The sequence below is a fragment of the Triturus cristatus genome, chromosome 9 (genome assembly GCF_964204655.1).
Source record: "Triturus cristatus chromosome 9, aTriCri1.1, whole genome shotgun sequence".
Taxonomy (NCBI): Eukaryota; Metazoa; Chordata; class Amphibia; order Caudata; family Salamandridae; genus Triturus; species Triturus cristatus.
In genome coordinates this window covers 1,057,187,689-1,057,211,918 of record NC_140592.1, presented here as the reverse complement: position 1 = coordinate 1,057,211,918, position 24,230 = coordinate 1,057,187,689, and the positions used below count along the sequence as shown (strand labels likewise).

The 24,230-nt window shown below is 44.8% G+C and overlaps 1 protein-coding gene across 6 annotated transcripts in view; it reads right to left on the bottom strand.

Moving 5' to 3' along the window:
* Positions 1 to 24,230, bottom strand: part of MIA2 (MIA SH3 domain ER export factor 2) — a 635,554-nt gene that overhangs the window by 592,135 nt on the left and 19,189 nt on the right. For all 6 annotated transcript variants that reach the window (XM_085626929.1, XM_085626930.1, XM_085626931.1 and 3 more), the window contains exons 2-3: positions 9,065 to 9,198; positions 8,342 to 8,428 (exon numbers count right to left, since the gene is read on the bottom strand). In XM_085626929.1, the coding sequence (XP_085483055.1) occupies positions 8,342 to 8,428; positions 9,065 to 9,198 (221 nt within the window). The remainder of the gene's footprint in view (positions 1 to 8,341; positions 8,429 to 9,064; positions 9,199 to 24,230) is intronic.

Below are 24,230 nucleotides of genomic sequence, written 5' to 3'. Positions count from 1 at the left end.
AGGACGAGTGCTTGCCATTCCCGCTGTTTATTTTTGCATCGCGCTTTTACTTTAAAGTGAAAGCGAGATGCAAAAATAAACACGCTGCGCCACGTCTCCTTTTTTGTCCAGCCCATCCGAACTGGATTGCAGGGCTTGTTTACATAACACGCCTCCTTGCGATAAGAAACTGCTTCACGACAGCCGTGAAGCAGGCGATCTAGTCCGGATGGGCTAGACAAAAAAGCGAAAAGGAGGCACCCCAGAAAGCTTATTTCCAATGGCTGGCCACCGTTTAGCATAAACGGTGACGCCAGTCAATTGAAATAAGGGGCGGGGCTTAAAGCCCTTTTGTCAAACTCCTCATTAGCAATAAATCTTGCTGAGCGAACAGCGCATATGCGCAGCAACGCTAGGCGAGACCTAAAAAGGGAGAATCTCATAATAGAATATCAGAGCAGACAAGAAAAACTAAAAAGTAAGATGTGGTTGGTAATGGTTAAGATAAGATTTTCATTGAGCAGCAGAAGCAGCAGCAGCAGAAAACTGCTTGTAGAAGGCTGAATGGCAGGTTTTAATTTATGTATTTGTACTATTAATATTTGTGACCTTAATGATAGGGCCAAGAGAGGCAGGGTTGCTCTGGGTTTGAGCCACATTCCATGGCATAAGCGGGGTGGTTGAAGGATCTAGGTCTCTCATTTTTGGCATGTACATGGCAAGGGTTAACATCCAGTGGAATGGCGACTTTAGCAAAAACATCTATCTGTTCCTGTAATTGTGTAGAGGTGGACATATTAGGTTGCTGGGCCATTGCTGAATGTGGTGTTGGCAACGGGTGATACACGGTCTGCTCAGTATATAGTTCTAATTACCGATGAGGCGGCAGTGTTTTATTTATGAATGTAGAACTGGCTTCATGGCCACTGCCTCTTATCTTCTGTGGGGATTTAAATATCCATTTGGATGTGCATGATGATTTAAGTAGGAACCAATCGTATTTAGGGAGGAAACCCGGGGTGTGCAGGGCTTTGCAGCATGTGGTGAAAGATCATGGCCCTATTGGTGTATGGGCTAAGTGTAAGGCCCCATATCCAGGCTTCACATTTTATTAATCCAGCACAATAAACTTGTCTGGTTGGGCTATTTTTTGTATCTACTGCTCTGGTTAGCCAGGTCGGTATTGAGATGTTTCCAAGGGTCCTGTCAAATCATAGTCCTCTGGTTCATGAAATTCCAGTAGCAAGTATCATCAGGCATAGGAGGACTTGGACCTTCAACAGGAAGCTTCTGACAGATATAAAGTATTGGGATCATATTTGTAAATGGATTCAACAGTTTCTAGAAATTAATAGAGGAACAGCCCTAGTGGACATGGTGTGGAATTGCTCTTGACGCAGGGATAGAGACCCTCAGTTTTAGCTTGCACCAACAAAAGCTGAGACAGGGTGAGACTCAATAGTCTATATAATCAGCTGTTGTAAGAAAGTGCCCTCTTATGATAGATCATTGCTAGCCCCCCTCCTATCCCCGTTGGCCTATTTAAGGTGGAACACAAGAAGCCAGGTGGAGTGGCCTCACTAGGTCTGGTCCTGAGGCCTCATGCATCCAAGTTTCCGTGATAAATGTCAGTTTTACATCTTGCTCCGCCAGGAGTCAAGCGCACTCAAAGCTATGCTTCACTAAGGATCTAGCATTCACCAGAACACATTTTATCACACAATCCTTGGGTTTTGTGTTGCCAATCCCAGAGGAAATCTCACTAGGTCTGCTGGATTTAACTCTCTGATAGAAGATCCGGGGAAGTGATGTGTGGCAGTTTGGACATGTGTCGATTGTGGTGGAAGCTTTAGATTGCTCACAGTTACTCTTACATTTTGGTATACCTCTACCCACATTCAGATTCAGCAGTTGGCTTCTGGAATATCTTATAAAAGGTCCATTTTCCTGCAGAAAACGGGCAGCATGGCTGGCACTGAACGCGGTCAGTCCGTGGATGGGCGCAGATGGGCTTGCCTTAGGCGCGCAGAAGCTCGCCCGCTGTGCGCGTCTGCTGCACGTCCGCGTCAGCACGCACATTTGTAGTGTGTCAGGTACGAAAAGACTAGCCTGCTGACCTGACAATGGCGGTCCTGCACTGCCTCACGGGAAGCGCTTACTCCAAAGGATGTGCCCCACCTTCCCATGGCGTGCATCAAAACTCTGAGCAGACAGTCTAGCAGGATTGCATCAACAATAGCAGCAAGAAATATTTAAAGAGGGTGAGTCAGATTCAAAGGCAACAGTGATTAATGTTTTAAGAGTCTGTCCGTCAGAGGGCCGTCAGAGCGGGTTGCAACACAATTTTAAAAGTAATTAAAAACAAGATTGTATAAAACACGATATAGCAGCAGCAATAAGGTTAAAAATGCAATAGTCCCTGTCAATTATCTCTCGGCTCAAGCCTCAGGAGTAAACGCTGCGCGTCCACGTCAGCGCGCACATTTGTAGTGTGTCAGGTGCGAAAAGACTAGCCTGCTGACCTGTCAATGGCGGTCCGGCACTGCCTCGCGGGAACCGCTTACTCCAAAGGATGTGCCCTGCCCTCCCACGGCCGTCAGAGCGGGTAGCAACACAATCTTAAAAGTAATTAAAAACGAGATTGTATAAAACACGATATAGCAGCAGCAATAAGGTTAAAAATGCAATAGTACCTGTCAGCTATCTCCCGGCTCAAGGCTCATGACCCTATATTGCTTGCCCCATGTCCGGCTTGGTCCCAGTTCGCTCCTTTGGCAGCGAGTCTCCCTTAGGACTCAGAGTTTGAGAAGGTCGCTCCTCTGCGTATTTCCAGCAGAGTCCTGTACCGTTGATGGGTTTTCAAAGATGCGCGGTTTGCGATTTACATCCACGCGGAGACGAGCCGGGTAAAGCATTCCATAGCTCAGCCCCAGATTACGAAGTGTAGCTGTAACTCTGGTGAATTTCCATCTTGCTTCTTACACCATTGGCGTGAAGTCAGGGAATATGGTCAAGGTGGAGCCAGTATTAGGTCTTGCCCCCAGTGTGCGGTGTGCTCTTTCCGCTTTAAAGGTGGATGTGAAGGATTTTTTGTCTCACTGTCCAACGGCTGGCTCTCTATGAATTGGTCCAGTCAGCCAGTATTTGTGGTTTCAGCAAGGCCAATAATGCGGATATTGTTTCTCCTGCCCCTTGCCTCCAAATCTTCATTTTATAGGGCCATGTTTTTCATGACTTACTCTAGGCAGCCCAGCTTCTTGGTGACTTGCGTCGCCCCATCCTCCAACTCAGAGATCCTACCTTCCACCGTGTCTAATCAGGATTCGGGTCGGTCTAGCCGTTCGCCCATCGCATTGAGTCGTCTGTTCAGGCCGTCAAAGCGTTCCTCCATGGCTCGGAATCTGGATCGTAATTCAGTCATAAGTGTGGCCATTTCTGTCTTCTGGGCTGCTGGGGTCTCTGGCCCCCCCCTCCGCCATTTCAGACTCCTGCGTGGTGCTAGTGTTCTTGTTCTTGTCAAAGGTAAGGCATCGCTGCTTGGGGTCCCCTCGTGCCCCTAAAATCTACATCTGTGTAATGAATGCAACTCATCACTTATGGCTGATTGTGGAGATTAGGTTATGGGCCCACTGTAAGCTATTCGGTATTCCGCTACTATGTACTTGCTTCCATTGTGCATCTATGTACCTTCCATGTTCTTGGTTACTTTTCTCCTGAAAAAGCATATCCAATACACTACCCTATTGCTCATCCTGTACCTCTATCAATATCTTTAATCTACATATACTTACCTCCTTTATGCATTTATATACTTTCAATGTACTTATGGATCTATATATTTATCACTTTCTTCTAATTTAGCATTTCCAATGCACTACCCTATTTCTCAGCCTATACTTCTCTCAATATATCTTCTAGCCCAACTTTCTGACTCATCTCAAACTTCTTTCTACTACTCTTTCCAATGCACTACCCTATTTTTCACACTATACATCTATCAATATATCCTCTACATCAACTCTCTCATTTATCCCAACCCCATATCACTACTATGAGCCCCAAAATAACCCTTACTAGACTCTCCCCTACTCTACCCCTCCTTGCATCATCTGACACCTCTTTTTACTATACCGATTCCCCAAAACAAACCTTTCTAAACTCTTCCCTATGACTCTTCCCTTCCAAAGCCCCTTTTTACTCATACAAAAGCCTCCTTCTACTGCTATGACCTCCAAACAAAAAAAATGTTTCAACCCCCCATCAGGGTTACAAGCGCTATATAAATGCAAACCTTTTACCCTTTTTTACCCCTCCCCAACCCTTCTCAATCCAAATAATTGACTAACATATCCACCACTCAAATTACTTTTATGTTTCACCATACCAATTCAACACTAATCCTTATTGGTTCCAGTGTAGCGTGCTACTCACCAAAAAAGCGCTTCAAAACCCCATCAGGGGTAGCAAGCGCTATATAAGTACAAACCTATTTCCCTCTTCTACCCCACTGCCTACCCTTCACTATCCAAATAACTGAATAACATATCCACCACTCAAATTACTTCATATTTCACTACACTAATTTTCAACACTAATCCTTTATGGGTTCCGGAGTAGTGTGCTACTTGCCAGAAAAGCGCTCCAACACCCATCAGGAGTAACAGGTGCTATGTGAATGCAAACCTTTCTTCCCCTTCTATCCCTCCTCTATCCTTCTCACTCCAAATAACTGACTAATATCCACCACTCAAATTACTTTAATGTTTCACCATACTAATTCACCACTAATCCTTTATGGGTTTCCGGAGTAGCGTGCTCTCGCCAAAAAAAAAAGCTTCAACACCCCATCAGGGGTAACAAGCGCTATATAAATACAAACCTTTTTTCCTCTTCTATCCTTCTGCTATCCTTCCGAATCCAAATAACTGACTAACCGATCCACCACTTAAAATTACTTTCATATTTCACTATACTAATTCAACACTAATCTTCTACGGGTCCCGGAGTAGCGTGCTACTCACCGAAAAAGCAGTTTGACGCTTCGTATGGGGTAGTAAGCGCTATATAAATACAATTACAATACAATAGTCCACGTAGCTGTGGGTAGCAGGTTGAATGTGGGCAGGTGGGAGCAGGCTACCCAGTTGCACTCTGAGGCCACTGCACCGTGCCACAGCGTTCTCTAGTATCATCCACAGCTCCTGAGGCCCTACGTGCATCAGTTTCCTCTGGTATATCTTTCCCTTGGGTTTACGCTACGCCAGCCCGGTACATTTGCTGCTTTTTGCCACAGGCCGATATCCTACAATGGGGAAGGGGAGGTACTTGTGTTACGTGTACCTGTGTTGTACTCCTAGCTTGTGTTTGGTCCCCAGCAGCGCCGGTCCCCTTCTGGACCTTTAGCCAATAGGCCCCTCTTTACCCCTGGCAGAGGCCTTGTGCCTAATCACAGATGTGGCTATCTCAGCACTCTGTTTGTGGCAGTTCACTGTTGGCCGCTCACTTGACGTCCCACTTCTCTGCCGCCAGCCTCTGTTTCTGCTGCAGCAGGGTCTGGAATAGACAAAGGAGTCCCCCGCTCCAAATGCCCCAAGCACCGATGCAGTCAAATTCGGGGGGCTGAAATCTTCCGTCTCCCCTATCCACTCCCAAACACTGCGTTCCAAGTCGGTTCTCTAGGCTCGGCCGATGCCCCTGTGACAGTGGGGCCTTTGGTGAAGCGAAGGGCTGCTCTTACCTCCTCTGGTCACCAGCGGGTCTCCTCTGTTTCTTTCCGGACTCGAATCTTTAGCACGGGGAGGCGGGTCCAGCCGCGGTCTCATTACGACTTCCTCGATTTCGCCACTGTGCGCCTTCTTCTCTGTGTGGAGGCCGCTCAGGGTGTTTCGGCCCCAGCATGCGCACGCTTCCTGGCCAGCGGACCTGCCTCGCGCGTGTCCCAGTGCTGGGCCCCCACCTCTCGTCTCGCCTCAGTAGGCTGCAAGTCCACTCCCGACTACGGCAGGCCCGCCGTCTGCTGTGGGATCCGAGCATCAGCTCTAGCCCCCTTATCCGAGACTTAGAGGGCCCCCTTTGGGACTGTGCACTGGCCTCTGGCCTGAGAGATCCTTACTGTGTCCAAAGTGTGGGGGCCCCCGCTATGTATTTTGCAGGGGGGTCCCTTCAAGGTTCGTTACGCCACTCAAAGGAGCTCTTGGTTACCCGATTCCAGCTGATCCACACATGCAATGAATGGGTTCAAGTTAATTGTATTCTTCTGATTGTGTGAGAACAGCAACCTAGCTTGCTGTGGTCGTGCAGATAAAAGGGTTGGCTTGGTCGTCTGCTTAATGTTCCCTCTAGCTGCATGTACTAGTTAACAGCCATACTGAAGGAGTTCACATATTTTATTTTGCCCTTGCTTGACTATGCAGATTGAGCTTCTATTGGCCTACCTCACACTCATAATCAGACACCCAACCCGCCTACTGAAAGCTGGTATTAAATTGGAGGACTTATATTACTCAGGGATGACGTGACCCAAAAAATGCTCAGGAGCAGGAAGATGGCAATGTTTGTAAAGGAGGAAATTGAAGCCTAATGGAGGAATGGATAGGAAAAGTGGTAAAGATTTGTTGATTTTCTATAGCATCATAAGACCTTGCTGGGTTAAAGTGTATAGTTCTTTACAAGAAATATGTAATATATAACAACATACTGCTCATGCTATACCATCTCTGAGAGTGCCACAGGAAAAGCTGGTTGAGTAAATGAGGAAAAAGATGACCCATGGATGATTATGGTTTATTCAATGGCACATTTGACCTGGGAAAATGTGCTTGACATCAATCAATCAATCAGGGATTTGTAAAGTGCAGCTACTCACACATGAGGGTCTCAAGGCACTAGGAGTGAGGGCGCAACTCCGTTGGTTGCTGGGGTCGTCTGAAGAGCCAGGTCTTGAGGTCTTTCCTGAACTGGAGCAGTGTAGGGCTTTGCAGGAGGTGGAGGGAGAGGTCATTCCAGGTTGTGGCTGCAAGGTAGGAAAATGACTTTCCACCCGTTCTGGTCTTGTAGATGTGAGGGATGGTGGCCAGGGAGAGGTCAGCTGATCAGAGGTTTCTCTTGAATGCGTGGAAGGAGAGGCAGTTGTTTAGGTATGCTGGTCCGATGTTGTGGAGGGCCATGTATGCGTGCGTGAGGAGCTTGAAGGCTATTCTTCTTTCAATGGGGAGCCAGTGGAGATTGCTGAGTTGTTGGGTGATGTGGTTGTGACAGGGGATGTCTAGGACCAGTCTGGCTGCGGTGTTCTGGATGGTCTGGTGCTTGCAAAGGAGTTTTATTTTGATTCCAGAGTAGAGGGTGTTGCCGTAGTCCAGTCTGCTAATGATGAGGGCGTGCGTGACATCAGTAACAGACCACTAACATGCCAAACTTTGATGTGAAAATCTCTTTTTCAGCATCCTTAGCAAACTGAAATATTACCATCACTATTTAGTGCAGGCCCCAATAGACCGTACATCCATTGAGTATGAATATTTGTTAGCTATCTATGTTGACCAGTAACCCACCTTTGAGTTGTTTTAGGTTGAATTGCACTTTTGAGTGTCAGATGTTGTGGTCGGATTGGGCATCCCAGTTTTGGCTGAGACCTGCTGGAGGTTCTTCCCAGCACTGAAAATTGCAGAAACTAGCTCAAAGCGCAGCCAGGGATTGCCACATTGATTCCCCGGGTCTGGTACCCAGATTCCACTGATTAGAGGTTAGGAACTAAAACTTGGTAAGCTTGTAAACCCAACTAGACCAAAGGTACTCTATGTTTTTGCGATCCCTATATAGAGATTAAAATGACCAATTAGGTTCAAATGTAAAACTGATTATTAAGCATTAGTACTTAAGTATTATAAAAAAAGGGGGTCGAATCTTGGCTCTAGGCAGTGCAACGACCTTTTTTTCCTATGTTGTTCATCATTTAACTACCCTAGCATTCCTTTCTGTTAAATAATTCTGACTAGCCCTATAGCTGTACAGTGTGCAATTACTCTGTTATATTGTATCTGACTAGCGCCTTCTGGAGTAAGCCTTCACTGCTCACCACATCTACCTATAAAATGTTAGGAGAATAAAGTGAGTTCTTGGTTATGATTAGTATCCCAGGCCATTGGACAGCATTGGGACATTTAATCTGACTGAAAGTGTATTTTAAAATATTGTTTAATGAAAAACAGCATGTTTGGCATCTGTGGTCAGAAACAGAAATACAGCATTTTTAGGACACACATGCACTAAAATACATTATTTAAATCCACCACTATACCTGTACACAAGTATAAGAGGAAATCATGTTTAGATGCTTGTTCATGTCTAGTCTGATGCTACTTACCATAGCTGGTACCTCCACTTCTTTTGAAATGAATACTTCTTCAACTTTAACTGCATCCTTTGGAAAATATCCATATTTTTTTCCTTGCTTTAAAAATACAGAAAACAAAATGAATAAACACATTTGTTATATTTTTCTATTATATTGTGATATACTTTTAATAGACTTACTTTAAATTTTCTATCTTAGATTTTTAATATTTCTCAAACAATTTTGGAGACTATTTTTTCTTAAATCAGAATCACTCATTTGCAACCCACGAAAAAAACAGAAAGAATTATCAAAGAGAAAATTTGAAAGAGTGATTTACTTTACATTTCTAGGTTTTGGAAAGAGAGGGTAGGTTTGTGGGAATATGAGCAGTCACATATTAACGCCAAGAAACAAAGTAAAACAGATGTAATGCACACATTGTGGCCATAATGGAGTGGACCATCTGATATTACAGGAGAAATGAAGTTGTTGGTAGGTGGGATCGAACAGGGGAAAACATATGCTTATGATGTAAGTTAGGAAACAATGTTAAAGCAGGCTAGAATCATCTCGACCATTGTGACGCTCCTACATGAAGCATAAGTGAGTGTGAAAGCTTATGTATTGCTTTATGCTTGCACACTATGTTCTTTTTTGGCAGATCCTACAAAAGAAAGCATATTTCCCAAATATTGTAGTAGTTCAGTCTTAATGCTATTACAATGACTTGTTGCCCTCTGAAATACTCACACTCCCTTGCCACAGATCATCTCGTTTCCCAGAGAGCTTATAATACACAAGTATTTCTTCTCCAGACTTGAAGTTCAGATATCTGCAGTCAGGCCCCTTATAGTCGCGAGAAGCTTGAGCTCTGATCATCAAACCTATGTCATGGTATGAAGAAGAACAGTGTGAATATTCAACCATTGCCATAACCTTCTGAAGTCACAAAGTTGATCGTTTTACGACATGCTAGAAATGTAGTGACATGTAATCAACATTCAAAAATAGTATTACACACCATATATTTGATATATGTCATGATATGGACAACAACCGTAAGATTAGGAATAGACAGACCTGAATATATGTACAAATAATTATATTTGGTTAGGCCGGTTATGCTTTAACAGCGATATCTAAAATATCTAATTTGAGAGCATCTCTTCTTCAATACTGACTCTTAAGTTCCCATCACATTTGCTGATTTTGATCCTCTGACAACTTTCTGAAAATTCTATTAGAAATGCTTGCCCTATTCTTGTAATGTTGCTGTTGTAATTGGATTTTTATAATGTTTGCACTTTATTTAACTTCACAACAGTGTCGATAAAGTATGAATGTTGAAAGTTCAAATGATATGATCTGGAAGCTTTGTGTGTCAACAGAGTCCTTGACATTAGGAAATCAAGGTGCACCTAACTGATGAGACCCAATAAGGACAACATTTATTTGTATCTCACGGTGCCGCCATGTACAGATGGTGTAATCTATTTTGGCCTGAATTGCTTCTTTTCAGCCTGCTTAACACTGATTTGCAAGGTGTTGGAATCCCTCGTTACCAGAACAGAAAAGGTAAACATTGGTAAACTGGAATGAAGCTCTACTCAGAGGAATCTATTGATTCAGAAGTATCGTCTCAACCATTTCCATCCATCAAATTCCAGTTGTCTTCAGTCCCTTAGCCAGACACTCCAGGATAAGGAGGTTTCAATATAAAACATTTGCTACAGGTAATACAGCTATTACACTTACACCATTGCAGCATAAGGGTCCCTAGAGTGGCTATCAAGCTTACAGGGAGGCAAAATGTATTCCTTTTATTTCGTCACTATATGAATCTTCCAACTTTATTATGGCCAATGTCATGACAATTATTTCTAGTGTAAGTCTCCTCCCACCGAATAAGTTCAGCGCAAAATGTTGCTTCTTGGCTGAGAATGACAAAAATCAAACCATCTGTAAATGTAATTTGTGTGTAAATGATTCACTAAATAGTACACTAAATATAGGCCGGGGCACATTTTGTTCCTCCTTTTTAGGTCTCACCTGATCGCTAGCGCATGCCCTAGCTCCTGCGAGACCTTTAGTATCGGGTTTTCAAATTGCTACCAGAGAGGCTTTTGCTGGCCTAAAGCCTGCGTGCATGTGAACGTGCACAGGCCTCTCCTTTCACGCACACCACTCGCGTGTTTGCACCACTCGCGTGTTTTTTGTTTTTTTTTGCACGTGCGCGCACACAACTCCCGGGCTTGTTGATCGCGTTTCTTGTTTCTTTTATTTATAAATCTCCGTTGTGATCTAAGGCCGATATATATAAATTCCAACTGAATACATGCAAACAATGTTTCACCCTGGTAAACATTGGTAAAATGAGTATCACCTGACACCAGTCAGGCCTAACAGCTGCTACTTCTGGGATAGTGATTTTGATTTAGAAGTGTGCATTTGAATTTAATCACTGGTACGTGGGTTCAAAGCCGCTGACAGCCTTCTTCAGTTTTAAAAGCTTGTTAAGAAAACGCCCAAATTGTTTTGACAAGCGACAGTATGTTTTCGAATGCAGCCCAAGTTCCCCCTCCCTTTGTCGAGCCATGCTTCATGGGTGTGGTCTTCATCCCTGTTATTATGACTCTCAGCATCCCTGCTTCATGTCAGAGAGCAGCTCATCACTGTGTAACATTGCCCTCACCATGCCTGTTCCCGTCTTCCCTGATGATATCTCTCCTCTGATCCACTACATCACACCCGGTGCTGAGCCCAAACCTTGCTGCCACCTTCTCTGCAGTTGTGCCACACCAAACTTTTCCTTGTCTTCTCCGCAGGCTATTTACCTTCAGTCTGGCTGCTCCTTCCACACCAGTGTATTGCATCCTCCTGTGTTCTGCCCTCTTCCTTGTCCCGCTGTGTATACGCTGCTGCTGTTATGAGGGCGGCAGGTTCCAGATGCACCATCTCAAAACTGTTTATAAATGGTATGAACCACATTCATCAAGCACATTGGCTACAGATGCTCTTTATATCCTGACCTTAATGCAAAGAAGAAGACCCATCGAAATGGGGATAATGGGAGACTAATTCATGTTGCAAATAGTGGTAAGAACAGCACTGTAATTGACTTTTGACAGGTCAGAGCAGAGCACCTTTCTTTATGGGTGTGAGATCAGTTACCGGAGTCAGTGCACAAGATTACAATATGGCTTAATTTTCCCTACTCTTTCTTTTGTAATGCTGCAGGCCTTCACCCCGATAAAAAAAATCTCTGTATCAAACCTTAGGTGGCCATACAACTCAGATTTCAGATATATAGAAGTTCTTTAATATATTGCATAGTGCTTAACACATTTATTGTAGGGTCTCATTTTGATTGATGTGATAAAAAGAACTCTTCTGTTGACTGGCTGGATGTCACAGCTATCTGAGTGAGATAGAGCTCGATGAGCAGTCTGTGCTTCCCCCGGTTCGAGCAGTTAGTTGGTTCACTTCTGTTAATTGATTAACTTCGTTGTCATGGATTGTAGTGGCGAAACAGTTGTATCAACATGCTAAACAAGCATTGGCATAGCCAATAGGTCTTGCTTTTGGGACCTTATAAGTATTTAGTTAGGCAGCACAATATCCTTGGTGCAACAACATCAACTGTTGCATGGCTAAACACTTATAAGGTCCAAAAGCGAGACCTATTGGCTATGCCAATGCTTGTTTGGTTTGCTTCTACTTTCAGCCAATGGGATCTCCTGCTGCAGTGAAGCATGAGGTGCTTCTTAAATCCATTTGAAACCTTAGCTGTGGGCGGCTATGACACATTTGTACAACTGATGGAGCCTGTGGCCAATCCCCTGCTAGTTCAGCTTTGTTCCCATCTCAGCTCTCTTTTCTCCATTAGACCATGTAGACTGCTACCTGTTTCGTGCCCTCATGATGGATAGGGTGTTATTACCCCAATTTCAGCAAGCATGTTGACCAGGATGCCCTGGTCTTCCTTTCACATCACAGGAAAACAGAACTTTTTAAAGGCAGAACAAGTACATAGGGCTTCCCATGGTATTCTGGCAGGTAATACCACAACCATTATATACTACAGAATGTGATATTTACTAGGTTTAGTATTATCGATTAATTAATATCTGCGTCTTGACAATGGAAGCTCACAACGTACATTGAGTTTTCCCCTTTCTGAGTGGTCTGAACTCAGAATGCTTTGGCTTAAGTTTAAACAACGTTGCTCTGACCACGTGGTCTGGACATGAGGTGGGTCGCTGGTACACGAGGTGAGGCGAAGCGAGCGGGCGGAGAGTCGGAGTGCTCCAGGTCCGGGCTTGGGGAGGAGGGCCGAGAGCACGAAAGCACCCATACCAAATTGGTGAGTGATTGCTGGTGAGTGTCGGTGTAAGGGCACGGCGGGATTTTGGCTAGTTGGTGCAACGCGGGGGGTTCGGGATTGCCCTGCGCTCTCCCCCATGCTCTCCCCCATGCTGGTCCCACCCAGGGCCGGACTGGCTACTGGGCGTTTTGGCATGCTGCCGAGCTGGGGGCTGATTTTATTGATGGGGACCTGCGTGTGATGAACGAAATTAGTTTTGCTTTGTTTATTTCGAAGCACACGCAGGTCTCCAGCAATGAAATTATCCCCCACCGCAGTGACATCAGCCCCCAGCTCGGCAGCATGCCAAAACACCCAGTAGACAGTCCGGCCCTGGTCCCACCTGCGCCCAAGTCTGTCCCAGCACCCGTCCCGGTTCTGCTCGTGCCTCGGCGTGCCCCCCAGCCCGGAGCACAGGCCCTCTCGGTGTTCACTCTGGCCATCTTGCCGGCCGTATGTGTCTGTTCCGGTGATCACTTTTTGATCCAGTAAGTAAGTGCCAATAAGTACTGGGGCACATCGAACCTTGGCGAACGGAGGAGAAAGCACGCACTGGGGCCCATTTGACTGGGGCAAGGACACCCACGCTGTGTATTTCGCTGCTGCCGATTTGCGATCCACGGCGGCAGCGCAGGACTATGCAGGACTACACAACCCAGCCTGCCTAGCGTTATTGGGGCACTTCCGCCCGCCGTCGTGCCCGGAGGCGCTAAAAACAGCGAGGCTTCCTCTGAGGAGCGGGGCACATCGAACCTTGGCGAACGGAGGAGTAAGTACGCACCTGGGGCCCATTTGACTGGGGCAAGGACACCCACGCTGTGTATTTCGCTGCTGCCGATTTGCGATCCACGGCGGCAGCGCAGGACTACGCAGGACTACACAACCCAGCCTGCCTAGCGTTATTGGGGCACTTCCGCCAGCCGTCGCGCCCGGAGGCGCTAAAAACAGCGAGGCTTCCTCCGCATCGCGGGACGCGCGCGGGCAGTGCCGGGAGAAGCCCGGGACAAGGGCGGGACCGTCTGTGGCCGTCCGGGACTGGCCGTGGCTGGGCTGGGACATACCCTTTGCATTTTGTGCTGGATTACCAGGACATTGAGGACTTCGTCTCTGGTAAAGTGTTTCCCTGTCATATTGTTCCAGTGGTGCAAATGATATTTCATCCATTCCATTGCTGCTGATAACTAATATATCTGCTAGTGTTCACAATGCCTATAGGACTAAAGGACTCACTTACACCGGGGTTAGGTCCTCTTGATAATTATTTGGTGAAAAAGGTAAATAAAATAAATAACGATCGAAGGGCCTCTCTGGGAATGGATAGTCCTTCAATAAGTACCCAAGTTCCTCTGATACCTGTAGAGAGCCCGCTGGAACAGGGTATCTGCGAGCCGGCCTCTATAGCTGCTTTCACGGATACAGCCCAGGTTCACATGGATTCTTCAGCTTCTGATACATTCATACCGAGTGAAATCACTGATGAAGTCACCTCTGTTGCTAGACCAGTCAGGAACTGTAGGAAGCAGCATAGCAAAAGGGGGGGGAGAAGTCTAGAAAAATAATGTTAGGCCCTTCTTTTGCGGGGGAGAAGAAATCTCACGAGTGAGAGTATTCACCTACCTAGGAGTAGTTTTCGATGACAAAAGTTCTTGGTCCCCCCAGCTTTTATTAAAGGCAAATTCCACGAGAAACTCTTCTGCGGCAGTACTAGGTTTTGCAAAAAGGCTGGGAGGAAAGCCGGTCGAGGCAATATTAACAATTTATAAAGCCAAAACCATATCTATTGTTAGGTATGGGGTGTCAATTTGGGGCTACATTAAACATGATGTGATCCAGACGGAGGAAAACAAATTTTTGCGCTCCCTTCTTGGCCTCCCACAATCAACCGCTTCCTATTCAGTCCACTTGGAACTTGGGTGCGGTTATATAACAGACATAATTAAACTAGCACCATTATTGCTATGGATGAAAACATGGTTAAACCCGAATCTCTCCCTCAACCATAAAATCCTAAAGGACTGTATTAGATTAGACAATAGGAATAAAATCCAGTGGTTGTCTAATATTGAGATGCTAGCTGCATACATGGGGAGACCAGACATTTTTTCTAACCCAGAATCCCTATGTAAGGCAGATCTTGAGTGGGTAAAATCTAATTTTATCAAATGAAGGGAGGCCGAGCGAGAGGGAGTTGAACTTTGTAAATCCTCGGTCAGGGGGCATGTCTTGGTAACCCCGTCCCCGGGGATGCCACTATACCTGACATTAGTCACCAATTCCTTCCATAGATGGTTGTTGACTAAACTACGGTTCAACCAAATACATATGGTACTATGGGAGGTGGAGGGTTGGAGTAGACCAGAAGACGCTGTACCTTGCAAGTGCGATGACTTTTCCCCTCAAGACACCATGCACTTTCTGTTCTTTTGCCCATTTTTTAAATACGCTAGGAAAAGGTTTCTCATTCCACTGTTAAAAAGTATGAATTTTATTCAGTGAAAGCCAGCCCTAATGTTTTTAAACCTGTTAGAGTGTCCATTAATCATGTTCTGTGTTGCCAGCTTTCTAGCAGCATCTGTCAGAGAGAGGAGGGTCAGACTAAAAACTGTACAAGATGTTGATCCCCTCTAACAACTGAAAATTGAATCTGTATTAACTACTTAAGTTGGCTATCCACAAATAACGAAGAAAGACCTCCTCAGTATACAATTTGAGGTGAATAAACAGCAACCCAAAATGGAAAATACATTAACAACATGGAAGTCATCAACCCTTGCTAACATGGTTCTAAGAGAAAAGATTACTTTTGATAAATGGGGCATAGTGGTTTGTGAACTAGATGAAGAAAAATTCCCATATGTGGTAGCCACAGAAGACGGTGGCCTGACCAAACAACATTGAAACCATCCAAAGGCACAAAGCTTCCTAAAAGGGCCTCACCCCGTAGACACCGAGTTGAGTTTTCACAACTTTACAATTGAAATCAGTGAAAAAAAGGGTCCCAGTGAGAGGAAAATACTCAAAAGGAACACAGGTGATGGAAGCCGGCATAGACCTCCGACAAGAAGGATACCTAGCAAAGCTACCTCACTGCGTGAGGGCAACATCATGCAGTACTCCTAGCCCCGTAGCATAAAATAAGTCATACGCTGCTATTCCACCACAAAAAAACTTTGAGGGTCTGGCAAAAAGAGACCACATGACAAGCCTGAGGCTCAAAGCATGGAACGTGGCAGGAATTCTAAACACAAGAAAAAGTGTTTCTGCAATGGAAAAGATCCAGAAGGGGGACATTCTTTTCCTGCAGGAAACAAGGGCCCCAGATATGACCCACCTAGAAGGGTTCGCCGATATTCATCTACCAGCCAGAAAATTCCATTCTCATGGTAGGCCCTCGGGAGGCCTCTCAATCTATGTGAATCACGCAGTAGAGATCTCAATTAAAGAGACTGGAAGTTCAACGGACACTGCACAGTGCATCGTGATAAACGGCTTATGGGACGGTAAATCTAGAAAAGAACTCTTAATCATCAACGTATATCTTAACCAAAAGGGAGCTTAAAAAATGGCAAATACCAAACGGATTATCGCAACCCTAGAGGAAGTGCTCTGTGAATTCACCCATCTGGATTCGATGATCACTGGAGATTTCAATCTCCACTACCTGAGCCCAGACAACGGCCAAGGCCCAGCTGTGGAAAGAGAATTCAATCATTTTCTAAGGTCATTCGTTCTAATCTAAGTTCAGGCTTGGACTGAGCAACATAGCCCCAATGCTTTAAATCTCTTGACTTTTAATAATCAAACCACAATCGAATATATTTTCATAAGGAAAAGTACGAGGAATAGAATTCAGGACTGCCAGATACAACAACATGAAACAAGTGAACACGCAATGCTTATCGCAGAATTAAACCTCCAGTGCGACTGCCGTGAGGAATTGATGCCCATAAGTAACACATCTTGGTGGGAACAGCACAAATTAGTGAAGAGGATTAGATGGAACCACTTCACGGTCTCGAATTGGGAAAGCTGTAAGCAGGGACTAGGGACATAGTGGACTTCTCTCCCCTACCGTCCGGAGTTCGGACACCTGGATCGAAGCACTGCGGGCAGTCTTACTGAAAGAGGCTAGGAATACAAACCACAAATAGGTGGGGCAATAACAATGAACCAGGAAATATAACATAAAGTTGAAGAACTGCACCCGCACCCTCAGATATACCAGACGGGCATATCGAAAAAGAGGCCAAGAGAGCCTATAAAGAAACCCAACGGTACCACAAACACTTAATGTGGAATAAAAAATGTCAGACGATGGAAAAAGAATGGATCATACTATTCGAACTATGCAAACCAAATAAACAGAAGCAATTGTGGGAGTACATAGCCGAGATAGAAAATACAAACACGGACAGGCGGAATGCAGTCACAGCAGATGCCTGGCTCGACCATACGGCAGAAATATAAACAACAAAACCAGGTGGCCAAAATGTCAGCTCTTTCCCCGGATCAGATGGGGCTGAAGCGGAGGATGACGACCAGATAGACGAGGGGGGATAAGGTCAGGAGCCGAAAGAAGTTATAAAGGTTTTAAAAAGGATAAAATGGAACGGAGCCCCTGGCCCGAACGGCCTACCGGGCGGACTGTTCAAGCAGGATCCTAAGGAGTGGGCCGACCTGTTAACACCTCTGTACAGGGAATGCAGAGTCCTGGGAGATGTGCTGGATGCCTGGCGAGGCTCGCTATTGCAGTCACTACATAAGAAGGGAGCGAAAACCGACCCAAAAAATGACAGACTCATTGCCTTGTTAGATATCGAAGGCAAAGCATATGCTAGTACCTTGCTACATGAATTAACAGCCTGGATAGAGGATAATGAAATACTACCTTTTTACCAGACTGAATTCCGAAAAGGCTGTTCCACTATAGACAACATTATGGCCCTTTTGTTCCTGGTATATCAGGCAAACTCCAGTAAAAACCTGCCGGTATTTGCATGCTTCGTAGACCACTCAGCTGCCTTCGACGGGGTTAATCGAAGTAAGCTGTGGCACAAATTGTCCCGCTGGAAGATCCCTGGTAAACTACTGAAGGAAATGATGTCATTGTACACCAATACGTGGGTGAGAATCAAACTAGGGGGGACACGGTCATATACAAGATATCAACTGACCGTGGCCTAAAATAGGGCTGCGTTTTAGCACCCACACTCTTCAACCTTTACAAGGCAGACCTTGGGAAAGCTATACAAAGAGCAGGTTTGGCAATCCCAAAAATCGTACAGCAACGATTAAATGTACTTGGTGATCCTTGACCACACCAGAGTAGGTTTGCATAGAGGGTTGGATGCATTAAACAGCTACAACCTGGAAAACGAACTCGTGGCCAACCCCAGTAAAACAAAAGTTGTGGTGTTTGGCAAACACCTGAAGAAACCAGGCTTAAGGTGGAGACTGGGCAACAACAGCATAGCCACAGAGAGAGCATATCACTATCTAGGTGCGTGGCTGAACGACAAAGGCTAGGTAATCTTGCACCAGGACAAGACGCAAGCCAAAATACAAGCCACCATCTACGCCCTGTGCAAACTTCAAGGCAAACTTCATAGCCCTACGACGAAACCCATCATGAGAGTCACAAAATCTAAACTCCTTGCGGTTGCTGGGTATGCATCACAGGCATTCCCAGGTAAGATGGACAAGATGAATGAAAAAGCCCAGTGCTAGTGTTACAAAAGGCTTTTTAGGCTCCCAAAGTACACACAAAACGCCCAGATTCGGCTTGAGTTTGGCCTTGTACAACAAAAATGCGAATGCAGGAGCACACTGGTTAAATTTTGGTTTAAGTCAACAAAAGCTCAGAAAGGATCCCTCAAGGAGGTACTGAGAACTATATTTGAGGGGGCATCGAACCCATGGCAGAAATACTGCCTGGAGACAGTGGCAGAGTTGGACTTATCCACAACATCCAGGTCCCAAGAAGAACTAAATGACCTTGCAATAAAGAGGGCGGTAAATAATCAGACTTCCCAGACTTCAAGGAGCGAAGGTATAGCAAGACTGAAGGTAAACAGAGGGCTGGCCGGCTTAATTAAAGCATATGAGTCGCATAAAATCCAGCCATATATGAACAATCCTCTGGGAAGGAAGTGTTTGAAAGAAATTCAATGGGCACGCCTAGTCCCCCTGCCAATAAAAGAATTGAACCCAGCCTGGAAATTGTATTGTATTGTATAGAATTTTTGTATAGCGCAACTGTCACCCAACGGGTATCCTGGCGCTTAGAGACCATGTTGACCTATGGCAGCAGAAAACAACTGAGCTATCAATCAGGAGTGTTGCTACCTGTTCCTGGCAAATAGCCAGGTCTTAAGGTTCTTCCTGAAGTTCAGCAGGGAGTCAGCTTGTCTAAGGTTTTGGGGTATCTCATTCCAAAGACATGCTGCTGCTGTGCCAAAGGCCCTACCTCCCATCCTGGCCAGCTTTACCCTAGCAATAGACACCAGGCTTTGACTAGTGGACCGAAGGAGTCTTTTGGGCTCATACCAGGAGAATCTCTCACGCAGGGGTGTCGGACCGGTGTTATGTAATGCTCTGTAAGCCATACAAAGAGACTTAAAGCTGATTCTGTCTTTGATGGGCAGCCAATGAAGGTCCCTCAGCGCCACGGCAGCGGAGGAGCCACGCTGTCTATTAAGAGCTAATTTGGCTGCCATGGACTGGACTCTTTGCAACCCCTGCAGGATGTATTGAGGGGCACCCAGATACAGGGAGTTGCAATAGTCCAGTCTGCTCAGGATTATGCTTCTAACCACCAGGGGTCTAGCCTCACTGAGTAGAAGGGGAAGAATTTGCTGAAGAGCTCTCAACAAGGCAAAGCAGATGCTGATTGTTTTATTGGCCTGAGATTGCATCATAACCCCCAGGTTGCGGACCGTTTTTGCTGCCACTATGGGATCATCCTCTGGCCTGAGCCTGAAATCGCCCAGCAGGGGTTTAGGTACTCTCGCTGCAGAAAAGTACAACAACTCTGTCTTCCCCCCGTTAAACTGCAAGGAGTTGGCCTTCAGCCAATCCGAGACCTGACCCATACATGCCTGAAAAGTGTTCATAGGCAATGCATGCTTCCCTTCCAGGGAAAACAACAGTTGGGTATCATCGGCGTAATTGACCAAGTCGACCCCATAAGATTTTATAATAGGGATCAGAGGGCATAGATAAACATTAAAGAGGATCGGACTGATTGCCGAGCTCTGGGGCACTCCGTAGCAGACCGGAGACCAGGGGGACGCAAATGTCGGCTCGCATTCGAAGTTTATCCAGCACAGTTGTCAAGGCAGTGTCCGTTCCATGCCCAGGCCGAAATCCAAACTGGTCCCTGTACAAAATATGGTTTCTTCCAGGTAACATGACAAGGACTTGCTAACCATCTTTTCCAAGATCTTAATGGGAAACGGCAAAAGGGATATGGGTCGAAAATTGGCTGGTATTGTTGGATCCAGAGATGGCTTCTTCAGCAGGGGGGTAACCACTGCCTGCTTCCACCCCTCAGGGACTACTCCTTCGCTCAGGGATTGGCAACATATTTGGCGCAGCCATGGAAATAGGTCGGACCATACTCCTTTCAGATATTGTGAGGCAGAGGGTCAAGGGGCGATCCAGAGGATATCTCCTGGGCAATACTGTTAAAAAGATCTTCAGTAAGGGGTTGGAAGTACTCAAGAGATATATCAGTCCTGACTTCCTCATCGGTCAACAAGGTACTAGTGATACCCTGGTCAAACCCCCCCACAATTTTAGCAACCTTGTCATCGAAGAAGGTGGCAACTTTGTCACAAAGTTTTTGTGATGCCTGGACTCTGTTAGCCAGGCACCCGGGGTTGGAAAGGTCCCTCACGATATTAAAGAGAGCCTTTGTGCCATTGGGTGCCTGTAGAATAGAGCTGGCATAAAATTGTGATTTGGCCCCGCTAATGGCCAGTTTATATTGTGCCTGTGCTAATTTCAGTGCTTTTTTTATCTATTTCTGAATAGGATCTACGCCACCTTCTCGGCCTGTCGGCAAGCAGAACGTAGCGATTTCAGCTCCTCGCTGAACCAAGGTGCCGATGAACTTTTCCTAGGGACACATCCGTCAAGGATATTGATGACAAAGTTGCTATATCTATTGTAATTCTCATCTACTGACTCAGCCGCTTTAAAAAGGGTCTGTTTTGGGAAGAGAAGGACTGGGCTATCTTTTGAAAGTTTCGCCCAGTCTCTCCCCCACCGGTAGGTAGTTTGATCTTTCCTATTCAATGTGACCTTAGGTATAGTCATCCTAAAATGTATGAGAAAATCGTTGAACAATATAGTCAGTTGCAGGCTGTGTAATTATAGGTCAGAATCATTGGTACACCTACTATGCTGCTGCCCTGCATTACTACAACATCGATGTATACTGTTAAAACCAATGTTCCTAAGGCATGGGACTAAAACATGCGCCGACGCAGTGGCATTGCTTCAGTCAAATACAGAGCCTTCAGACCTGGCCAAATTTGGCACATATATGAATATGACACAAAGGGTCCTAATCTAAAACAGCACAGAGGAAAAGTGTGCGGTTGCAACTGTTGAGTGTCTGGTAGGAACAGAAGGAGCAGCACGGTGAATAGCCCCTTCCAGGAAAGAACTGTACGGCACCCATAAGCACCACAACAAACTAAGTATCAATTTCCCATAAACATATAGGGACCACGGACCTTGCTAATATTTAATTTTTAAATCAATGAATTCAAGAACAAGACCACATTTTAGAAACGGTCTGGCATTACTGACCAAATGGCATTCCTAATCTTTTACACATGCTCAGATATATGTATTATAATGGCGCAAGATACCTATTTTTTGTGTAATTTTGGATAATGTACTGCAATTTTGCAATGATTTTAAGTAGTTATGAAAAAAAATAAAAATTCATTCATAGTTTAAACAAAATGTGGCAGGTTTCATCTGGAGAAAATTGTGATGGACAAAACGTTAATGGTCTGGCATTTACTGCAAAGCTCAGAATCTAGCTTCAAGAGCAAACTCCAGTTTGCTTCCAGACAGGAATAGGGCTGGAGTTGGGCTGAGGCCCTTTGCATGCTGTCAGTTAGCAGCATCTTTTGGTACCCAGTCGAAAGAATGCTCTAACTATTCCAGGCGCTTCTATCTATTGCAGAGCTACGACTCCCTTGCGGTCATCCTTCCCAAAGCTCTGCACTGTCAAATATTTGGGAAATTGTAAAGCATTGGGCAAGAAGTGCATAATCAGCACCCATGTGCAAAAGATGATCAAGGGTACATTTTATAATTAAGGATGTATTTTATCTGTGTTATTATTGTGACTATTGTCTTTTATGGATTGTGATAATCCGATTAAAATTTATTTGACTTGCCTTGATCAAGGGTGCCAAAGTGGGTATGGTACAAGATGAAGTTGGCGTACTCTCATTTCCCCAATTACATTGTTGGGCCGCTATGGTCGAGTCTGGCCTGGGACCGAAGATAGAAGAAGCATTTTTGGGAAGTAGCAGAGGTTAAATCCTGGGAACTGGGCTAATAAACACCCAATGATGTCTCATGTGGCAGATGTCCCAATCAGGTGTCTTCCTAAATTTCAAGATGTTGCTAGCAGAACTATTACCAGAAATTGACCTGCTGCAGGCTAAGAGGCTTATATGATCTGGGGGATCCTCTAATCAACCAATCAATCAATACTGTTTATTCGGGTTTTAAAAAAGTAAAACCATAAAAGACAAAAAAGAAAAAAAAAAAGACACCATAAAAACAGAGATTTCTTCAGGCTGACAGCGCCAGATAAAAAGCAAACAACATAAAAACACATGTGAGCATCAGATAACATCTGTATGTGTAGCAGTGCAGGTCTAACCAGTTTAAAATCCCTCCAAGCCCCCAAAGGATATAAAAATGTCAAAAGCAATTATTTATAACATGGACAGAGCATAAGAAAATGCAAAGTATCCTGTTCAGAGACCCAATCACATTTACAAGGTTCAAGGATCAAGTCTTTTGTCCAGCCTTTGGGCACAATTTATAAGAAATTGAACAGATTAGACCAAAAGCAAATTAATATAAAAAGGTGAGGGGTGGACATATTTAACAATAAGTAAAGCTCAATCGATGGGGTCGTTTTAGCATATAACTCCTTCCCATCCTTTTTCCAGGACAAAAAAGCCATTTTAATCCAGGCTACGTCCACCTTAGCAATATATTTAGTATGGTCGTAAACGTCGGGTCGCCCCGAGGTTTTAAAGCAAGATTCGACATAGGTCAGCCAAGGTATTCTTGAGAAATGATCAAGGCTCAGACAATCTTTAATAATAAGACAGATGAGACCAGCTTCAGATTTCAACAAACCTAAGAGCCATAGGATAAGTGGTCACACCTGCAGGATATCAGATCGATACCCTGTCCCCACTTCCTCTGGGTGATAAATGAGGGTGTGATCTGAGGGAAAGATAACAGGCATTTCAAAAACATATTTTTCACTACTTGCAATGTGGAAAAATGTACATATCCCCAGATGTCACTACCATTACAAGTACATTTAACCTTATAAGGCTTCACCATAGCATCCAAAGACATGTGATCAAGCCTAGTGGCAAAATCAAAAGTGATGCAAAACTCCTTCCAAGGATGTCTTTTAGAAGTTAGTAGAGAGGACCAATGAAGAGCGGAATCAAACATCACCCCCAAATATGAGTCAACCTTGCTAATACAATGACCCTTAATGAAATAAGCTCTCGATTTAGTGTCTCTGCGGCTGACCACCATGAGATGAGATTCCTTAAAATGAGTACTAAGGTCCAGGCTATCCCTAAAATAGACACAGGAGTCAAAAAAACACTGTAGTTCGAGTGCTGTTCTGGATAGTAGACCAGCATCATCGGCATACAACAAAGTATGCATTGGTTACCTACCCACCAGGGGCATATCTCGCCCACCACCAACCAGCGGCTGCTGCAGGTTATTAATATGAAATGTATTTATTTATTTATAGGGTTTTGTATAGCGCAAACTCGACCTGAAGGTATCAGAGCGCTTTACCTATATGGCAAAACTAAGTTACATGAGTTACACATGGGTTAAATACCATTACATGTATAGGCACAATACATAGCCACAGTATACATGAGAAGTGTACGGTAAACAGTAGCAGTTGCACAAGTTACCTTTGGAGAAAATGCATGGCCAACTGTATACACAAGAAGTATATGGTAGACAGTACCAGTAGCAGGAGCTACATATGGAGTAAATGTAGTTATATAGGGTACACACAGATACATGGCAACAGAGTATAGGCTGTAAACGGTGGACAGTAGATGCAGTCCGTATGGTTCTGAGGTAGTTACGCTAGGGTGTGTTGACTTAGGAAACAGTGTATGCAACATTTTACAGTGGAGGTATACGATAGACAGTAGCAGTTGAACGATTTACATATAGAGTGGGTGTGGAATGTGCAAAAGTGCATATAGGCACAAATACATAGCTACGGTGTATACACATGGA